The 9,429-nt window shown below is 33.3% G+C and overlaps 1 protein-coding gene across 2 annotated transcripts; it reads left to right on the top strand.

The window, feature by feature from the left end:
* The first annotated feature begins 4,023 nt into the window (after window positions 1-4,023).
* On the top strand, window positions 4,024-9,196 carry LOC111880753 (MADS-box protein SOC1). 2 transcript variants are annotated; one of them, XM_023877169.3, is made up of 8 exons: window positions 4,024-4,153; window positions 5,279-5,468; window positions 6,279-6,360; window positions 6,601-6,662; window positions 6,880-6,979; window positions 7,152-7,193; window positions 8,674-8,715; window positions 8,810-9,196. In XM_023877169.3, the coding sequence occupies exons 2-8, from the start codon at window positions 5,287-5,289 to the stop codon at window positions 8,954-8,956; spliced, it is 657 nt and encodes a 218-aa protein (XP_023732937.1). In that variant the 5' UTR covers window positions 4,024-4,153; window positions 5,279-5,286; the 3' UTR covers window positions 8,957-9,196. The 2 variants fall into 2 exon arrangements, with proteins under 2 accessions (XP_023732937.1, XP_023732943.1); XM_023877175.3 differs by lacking the exons at window positions 8,674-8,715; window positions 8,810-9,196 and adding an exon at window positions 7,510-7,653.
* The last annotated feature ends 233 nt before the right edge of the window (window positions 9,197-9,429 follow it).

Here is a 9,429-nt window from a genome sequence, read left to right as displayed (position 1 = left end):
CTCGGATGACTCAGCAGCTCGGGTGACTCAACAGGACACGTGGCGTATGTGAAGCGAGGACACATGGCCAAAGTCCACGTGTGCGAAATTCCTCGGTTTTGGGGATTTTTCTCGTTTTTCGTGCCAAAACTTCTAAAATCCATAACTTTCGCATACGAGCTCCGTTTTTGACGTTCTTTATATTCACGCGTAGCCAAATTTACACTCTACAACTTCCATTTAGACTTCGTCGGGTAATTTTGAATTAATTTTTATATTATTACTTTTAACAGACCGGGAGAGGAAATCCGTTAAAAATTTATAACTTCTTCATCCGACGTCCGTTTTCGTCAAACTTTTTACCGTTGTGCTACTAATGAAGAGACCTTCAATTCTTGTTTAGGTTGTGTCGGCTAAAAATCGCTTGATCTAAAATTCGAGTTTTTAGCTGTCTACTGCTAAGCTGAAACTTCGAAAACTCATAACTTCCTCATATGAAGTCAGATTTGGGCGTTCTTTTTATCGAACTTTTCGGTTTAACGAATACTATGACTTTCGTTTAGATCACTAAGGCTAAAAATTAGTTTATCAAAAACTCACTTTTTACGACATTCAGCACCATGCCGGTTTTGTCGCGAAACTTTGACAGGTCATAACTTCTTCGTTATAACTCGCCGGTTTTGTCGCGAAACTTTGACAGGTCATAACTTTTTCGTTATAACTCGGATTTTGGTATTCTTTATATCCCCGAAATCCTTGTTTCGACCACTACAACTTTATGTAAAGATATCGGGCTTATCTCACACTTTAATTTTGACGCTTATTTTTTTCTTAGTTAATTAAACCCTAATAGTTAAGCATAAAACACATAATTTGTATAATATTCACATAATTTCTTTTCATTTCTTCAAAATGAGTTACAAAGGTTAACCTAGACTATCAACTCAATATAAATGTCTAGGCTACAAACACCAGTGTTACACATGGCGATAAACCAATAAAAGTAACTTCTTTTCTTGCTTTTACTAAGTTACTGGTAAACACCACCATATGGACACATAAATATTTAATGTGGTCATATGCATCACATGTTAGCTACATTGGATTTCATATGTCTAAAATCGCACCATGATACAGAAACATATGCAATTGCATCATATGACCATATATTTACCTATTGTCTTTTATAAAAAAAAATATCACAATGTTAATCGGTACATGTGTCTGATGGTAACATATGGACAGATTGTCTGACTATGACCAATAATTGTCATATTTGTTATAATTAAATATGGTTAAAGTTTTAATTATCTATACAATGGTCACACAAACTAATTTAAATGTATCCAAAAACAATATCTAAATTTTTTTATTGACATTTGGTCACACTTTTAATAAAAAGCGGGACATGTTGTTTTTTGAAAAGTGTGACCATAGGTTATTTTTGTACTAGTGAAGTCGGATAATTTCCAAAAATAAGGATAATTATTATGTGAGAAGATATTTATCCTTTAAGGGTTTAATTTCTTCTTTGTAAATAAATTGGTCCTAGGTTGGATATGACGATGGAATTCTTTATAGAAAAACCCTAGTATTCCGGAGTACCCACCAAATAATGAAACCTTAAAACTAAGACGATTACGCGACACGTAGGGTTTTTACGCGACACGTAGCTATCGATTTCATCTTTTGGTTTGAGGCATTCAAGGTGTTCGTCTATGTGGTGAAGTCAGATGTTGCTACTCTATTCCTTGGGTGCGACTATGAAAGAGAATCTCTCCATTGGGCTCTTAGCACTCACCATTCGATTAAGATATGTGAAGGTTTCAATGACTACAAAGGTATGTATTGTAGTTACCTTCTCATTTAGTTTTAGTTGCAATTGATTGGTTAAACATAGATCTATAATTGGTTTATGATGTTACTGTTTTTGTTGATTCCGTTGTGCGCTTTTGTGGCATTTTAGATCCCTTATAGGCCAACAATTACTTCATATTTTTCTAAATCATGTAGTATTTTTGTGAGTATTCATATAATTTTAAATTTTTTTACTTAGGTATTATTTTATTTATTGCATTGTGGATCTTTTGTTTAGTCTACTCCAAGATTGTAGAACTCATTACTCGGTACCACCAGTTCGACCAACTGTCGAGTAGCGAATACATGTGAGTACTTGGATACGTTAATTCATGTAGTGATATTTTAAGGAAATTATATATGTAAAATCATTAGTTGATTGAAATATATAACAAAATCATATACATTTGAATACACAAAAGCTGAAATGTACAAAATGGTCTCACTTCATGAATAATTATAGGAAATTTAAGATATATGTAATAATAATCGCATATGTGTGTTAAATATTAAATCATTAAATACATTATACATATAAACATTGTTCGATTCAGTAAAGGGCCGATCGGAGAGTACTCAGATTCTATAACTCGTTTCGATACGGGCCAAATAAAAAATATTCAAATGACTAATCGGCAAATTCGACGAGTTTTATAACACTGGTGTACTCCCTTGCCGTATCTTTGTGGTTCATGCTTATTGAACTTACTACTTATAGAGAATTCAGTTCTATATGCTTTTGTAATTAAAACCATGTCACTTTCAGAGTTGTTGCAGTTTTCAATGGAGTTTATGAATTTCAGTCTTTATTGCGAGTAATTTTGCTTCTCAAAAGAAGAAATTTTGCTGGGTTAACATGTGTGAAACAATAAATTAAAACCATAAAACCTTAACAATAAATTCGATCAATAAAAGCTAAATAAGCTAAATGTCAAATTTGAAGGCTACCTAAAACAACATAGTTTAGTTTGTATCGTACTAGGAAAAAGAGCAGTGTTATTAGATGGGTGGGTTTAGGTTGCAGGTTTTTACTTTTTTATAGAGTAAATTACATAAATAGTCCCTCTACTTTACCTTTTTTTTATTAAATCCAATATTTTCAACTAACTTCACATCACGTCCTCCCTACTGCTATTATTATTATTATTATTATTATTATTATTATTATTATTATTATTATTATCACTTTTTCGTCCTTCTAGTAAGGGGCTCTTGTCCCATCTAAAATGACAAATCTGACCCAATACGAATTGCTGATTTTTATTTTATACATCCCTTAATTCCCCATCCTCCATCTCCGACCTAAACCATTCAATATACTGGCTATACACTTTTTCATTCTCCATGGCAATGCAGTGTCAACGAAGTGAGGAGGCAATGAAGATATCAGATAGTGGCAAGCGTGACAACGATGAAGAGAAAGTGAGTCAAAGATGTAGAGTACGGTTAAAGATGTATCTGAACTTTGAACAATGTGTTAGTCAAAAATTGGTTTTCTCTGGAAAATGAAGAAATATTGAATTTGTAGTTTATATAGCTCTAATGTTTTATACCAGATTAGTTGTTTCTTCTTAAAGAAACATGGAGATTTGAACTTGTATATGTTTTCGATCTATTGCCACCAGGGGAGGGGGGGAAGTTGTCTTAAATGTGGATGACGATTTCAGAATTAGTTTTCTTTTTTGGACATGTGGTTTTTTGATGGGATCTTTATTGGACATGTGGTTTTTTGATGGGATCTTTCACTGTGTGAGGAAGATAAACAGTGGGCCCTTTCATAATAATGGTGATAAATAAAAAATCAATATTAATAATAAAATGAACTTTAAAAGAATAAGTTTTGTTATAAAAAATAATAAGAAAGGCAGTTTGTTGTCGGTTTATATTTTTTGTAAAACAAGAGTAACGTTAATTTTATAGGAACATAACACTAAATTCTAGATGGTGTTATAGCCATTAACGAAGATCGTATGAGCAGAACACAATAGGGACGATGACGGTTATTATTAAAAAAATGGAGATTTGAATCAAAAAAACAGATAGTCACAGGGACCATTTCTGTAATTTTATTTAGCTTTTTCTCTTTATTATAGTACAACCATAATAGGGTACCGGCTGGCCAATCTATCAACTCAACCTACCTAAGTAATTAGCTATTCTTGGGCCTATGTTGTGTTGTTTTTGACTATTTTTCACCCACCTATCCCCTTAGACTCCCCTACTTTTATTATTTTATACACTTGATTCTTTCCTTTTATTCTCTCATTCATCATCCAACTTCCCAAAGAAAGAAAGATAGCGTTTTATAGTCTCTCTTGTAAGTTTCCTTTTCCTTCATCATCATATACATAAAGTGCATCTATTTGGCCATGTACCTTTTTGGATCTCTTTCTTCTTTCCTACTCAGAAATCCTATGGTTTGGTTAAAGAATCTGTAAGGGTTTCAGATTTGTGTTTGGTTGATGGATCTTAAATCATAATTTGCTTGAATGAGCAAAGATTCAAAAGATTCATCAGGTTTTGTGGTTTTCGTTTGAAAAGATCTCTTTTAGTTCAAGAATTAATAAGGGCTTGAGGTTTTTGCTTCTTTGATGTATATTTATATGATAAAGATTTCACTTTTGAGATGGGTTTGAATACCATTTAAGCTACAAGCACGATGAATTGAATAATTTTTTTTTTTGAACGACAAGAAATTTTGATGAATTGAAGAATTGATTGGGTTTTCTGGTTTAACTTGTTTGATAATAACATCAAGAGTTCAGTTTCTTCAATTTGAACAATGCTCTTCAAGATGCTCTCACTTCCGTACACTCTTCAAGCTCCAAAGTATGATATGACTCATTCGAGTGTGTCAACTTAACCGAATAATTGATAAGGGGTTTGAGTTTATTGTTTGTTTGGTGGATCTTCAACGCTTACAGTTTGTTGTCCATTTGAACTCTTTGAATTGGAAAAGGATAAAGATTCATAACATACGATTTACAATATAAAAATGACCTTTTTTTCATTATAAAAACACTTTTATTTTAAACATCTTAGATCTTCTACATCAAAGAGTTTATGCAAAGCGCCCTTCACATAAAACATACATTTTCCTTTCTTCGGTATAATCAACCATGGAACGGAATCTGTCTCTAATTCAGAAATTTTATTATGACAGATTGTATATACCAACCAAATTACAAACTTGATAACGGAAAAAATTGACATAAAATTGAAAATTTTGGTTGTTTGGTGAATCATAATCACATCAAGATTCCATTTTTAATGGATTTGGAGTGGAACACACAAACTAATTACACCATAATTGGCATCATGAGACATTTTACCATGAACTGTTACACGATTTATGGCTTCTCTTTTTCTTTAACATAAGATATACGCAAAACCATGTTCATGTTTCTAGGGTTTCTGGTCACGAATTTCCTTTCTTTATTAGGTTTGAAGATGGTGAGAGGGAAGACTCAGATGAAGAGGATAGAGAATGCCACAAGCAGACAGGTTACTTTCTCCAAGAGAAGAAATGGTTTGTTGAAGAAAGCCTTTGAGCTTTCTGTACTTTGTGATGCTGAAGTTGCTCTCATCATCTTCTCCCCAAAAAGCAAACTCTATGAATTTGCAAGCTCAAGGTTTCATATATGTTGTTTTATTCATTTTTAATTCATGGGTTTTTTCATTATTTAACTTGATTTATTGCATGAATACAACAGTTACACACACATATACTTAAAAAGTAAACTCTACGAATTTGCAAGCTCAATCAAGCTAGGTTTCATTTATGTAGTTTTTATTGATTTTAATGTTTGGATTCTTTCTTTAATTAACTTTTTTATTGCATGAGTACAATAGTTACACACACATCTATCAATTTGCAAGCTCAATGTGAGACTAATGAGATTTTGTGAGACAAATGGTATGTTTTTGGGCATATATATATATTTTGGACTCAATATTAAAACTTTTATGACTTTATGTAAAATAATCAATATTAGCAATTGACAAGATACATCGTGCATGTGACCGTATACAAAATGGTATGCATGGTTGTGAATCCATTGCCTTATTTTTTTGTAAGTCGTACAGATAAAATAATAAAATATTGATAAATAATAATCACAATAATAATTATAAAAAAATAACTAATAAAATATTAACAAACCGTATTATTGTTATTCATATCTTGTTTAAAATACATGCCCCTTTGTATCTATCGACATAGCACAAACTTATAATATAAGTATTTTTTGCACAACATATATATATATATATATATATATATATATATATATATATATATATATATATATATATATATATATATATATATATATATATATATATTATAAGTTTAAAAAATGTACGTAGTCCATCTAGTCTTCAAATGAAGAAAAGAGAATCGCTCTTATTTGCATCCTTTTTCCCATTTTCAATGTCATTAGCATGAAGGAGACTATTGAACGCTACAGAGATCATGTAAAAGACATGCCAACTCAGGATTCTATGCGTGCAGAAGATGTCCAGGTTTGATATGTTATTTTATATTAATTCAAACGTTCTTGCTTCTTCATTGAAGATCTTGATATTTTGCTGTCAATCTTCTAAACCATCTTTATATGATCTTTGTAATTTGTCGAAGATCTTGATATGGTATTCCGTTTTTGTAAGTGAATTTGGATTTGTTCTTTGATCTTCACTGAAGACTGTGATGTGCTATTAATCTATAAATTAACTTATATTTGTGTGTATATAATTACATGACAGCGTATGCGACAGTTAGCAGCAGGTATGGCAAAACAAATAGAGCTCTTAGAGGTTGCAAAAAGGTGCATTTTTGTTTTGTATTAGCTAATTCTGTAATTACCAAACTCATATACGGTGAATATATTCGATCAAAAAACCGTATTTGAGAAGGCAAAGAGATGCATAAACGACATTAATACGTGGTTTATAATGCATTAACAATTTGAAGCTCTAGTTAAGGGAAAAAATGGTTATGACATCAAAATTAATTTGTTTTTTAATTGGATTTATATAATACAGGAAAATATTGGGAGAAGGTATAGGATCTACTACCATGGAAGAACTACTACATATTGAACAACAGTTAGAAAGGAGTGCACGCATTATCAGAGCAAGAAAGGTTAACTTTTAATATAGAAAATCCATTCTTTTCCTTTGAATTTTTTGACTGCTAACATGGACATTTTCTTTTACAAGTTTGGTTTTCATATTTTGATTCTTGCTTCAAGATGTTCTTTTGTGGGGGGTTTTGGACTCGTTTAAACTATTTATTTGTGTACTTGATGTTATAGATGCAAGTTTACAACGAACAAGTTGAGCAGTTACAAGCAAAGGTAATACTAACACAAGTCAACTTTCATCCTTTCACTTTCATTGTTAAGTTTGTTTGATAGGACTCTAACCTAGTATTTTTGGTGACAAATAATAAATTTTAATAACTAGACAAAATTGCAAAATGGTCCCTGTGGTATGCAGTTTTTTGGGGTTATGGTCAAAATCTCAATTTTTTTGGATTGACGGTCTTTGTGAGCTACTTTGTTTGTGGTTTTGGTCTCTCGTAAAATTAAAAAGACAAAAAATACCATTCTGATACATTTTCTATGTTTTTTTTTTCTATTTAATATAAAATTTTATTAATAAAAATTATAGGACCCACCTCACCAGTTGAAGGAAAGTGCTGAAGGAAAGAAAGCACCGGTGATTGTGACACCGATTTAGGTTGCTCACCACCACGACTGCCGCCATAGACCACCACAACCCCATCGGAAACCACCATCGTCTGTCTTGGTCGAGCCCCACCACCATTCCCTTACTGTTTCTGTCGAGCAAGCTGCCAAGCACCACACTACACCAGCATGTTCTTCCCCCTCTTGCTACTGATCGAAGCAAACTGCCACCACCATCTTAACGCACCAAATTTTTCGAACACCTCCTCTACCTCCCTATGTCGTGACCCACCACCATCAAACACCCTTCCCAAACACCTTCAGACCATATCCATGCTCCTCCCTGTCCTCTCTCGCGTCGAGCTCACCTGAAAAGAAAGGAAACGAAGGCAGTGAAGCTGCCACCATAGCTCCGTCACCACCCATCGTTTGTGAAACCCACTTCACCACCCACCACCGTTGTGACTGTTGGCAAAACCCACTTCACCACCCACTACCCACCAAGCGCCTCCATCCTGTCGTAACCCACCACCACCAAACGTCATCGTCGTTGTTGCTTCGTCTTGGTCCCTCGTCGAGCATCCGCTAATAGAAATGAAGCAGCAAGGCCACCCACAGCCACCAACGACACCCACCCATCATTGTCACTGCCTTTCCGCCGTCGTTGCAGTTCGGCACCTGCTACCCACCGTTCCTCCGAGTTTCAATTTGGGTTAAGAATGTGATACAAAGAGATGGCAAGATGGATGGTGGCAGCGATGTTTCTTGGTGGCTAGAAAACAGCCCCACCTCTGATGGGGTGTTCTTGATTGTAAATGAACAAGGTAGGTGGAGGGGGAAGTTGGTCGTGTGTGTATGTGTGTGTGTGTGAGAGAGAGAGAGAGAGAGAGAGAGAGAGAGAGAGACTATCTTTATTTAATATATAAAAATACTTTTAAAAAAAGAAAATGGAAAATAAATCTAACAAAGGCAATTTAGTCATTTCAATTTTACGAGGGACCAAATCAACATACAAACATGGTCAAAAGGACCACAAATCCAAAAAAATTGAGTTTTGGACAAAAACGCCAAAAAAATGCATACCACAGAACCATTTTTGTAATTTTCTCTAATAACTATTGACAAATTAATTTATTTATTAATTTAGGAGAAACAGTTGGCAACTGAAAATGCAATATTAAACGAAAAGGTAAATTTGTTTATCGTTCTAATTTCCTATTTTTTCACCATTAGATCCTGTGGTGGAGTGTCTAATATAACTCATTGTGACTATCGTGTTTTAGTGTCGACTTCAATCAATAGAGACAAAAGAAAGGGGGTCAATTTTTCTACTGTTGGAAGATGATCATGAAGATAAAACATCAGATGTGGAAACAGAATTGTTTATTGGACAACCAAAAAGGAGAACCAAGAAAGATCGATCAAAGTAGTGTATGCCATGTCTAAGTTATGCTTGAATATGAGGTAACTCTTGATAAATAAAATTTAAAAGAGTCATTCCGTGATATGACACACACCCCATTACATGGACTCAAAAGATTTGTATATAGGGATGATACTTTCATAAGCATTATTCATCGGTGATATCTCATATGCTATATATTCATTTTCATATATTTGAAGTGATTATATGCAAGAATTTAAGTAATGGAAAATCTATTTGTAACAAATCTTGTAAATATTAGACATTTTGGTGTTGTATTAATTTGCTACACGTCAATTTAAATTAATAAATCTTGGTTACAACTTGCGTGGTTTGTTTGCAACGATTTATGAGTATATAAAAACAAATCTCATGGATAAAACTTACAATAAAGGCTTCGCAACCATCTCATGGGATAGTGCATGGTTATTTAATCTACTCCACAAGATCGAAAGAGGTGTACTATCCATTAGATTGAAA

This window comes from Lactuca sativa, chromosome 3 (genome assembly GCF_002870075.4).
Source record: "Lactuca sativa cultivar Salinas chromosome 3, Lsat_Salinas_v11, whole genome shotgun sequence".
In the NCBI taxonomy this organism is placed as follows: domain Eukaryota; kingdom Viridiplantae; phylum Streptophyta; class Magnoliopsida; order Asterales; family Asteraceae; genus Lactuca; species Lactuca sativa.
The sequence above is the reverse complement of the archived record's forward strand: the minus strand, read 5'-3'. Positions and strand labels throughout refer to the sequence as shown.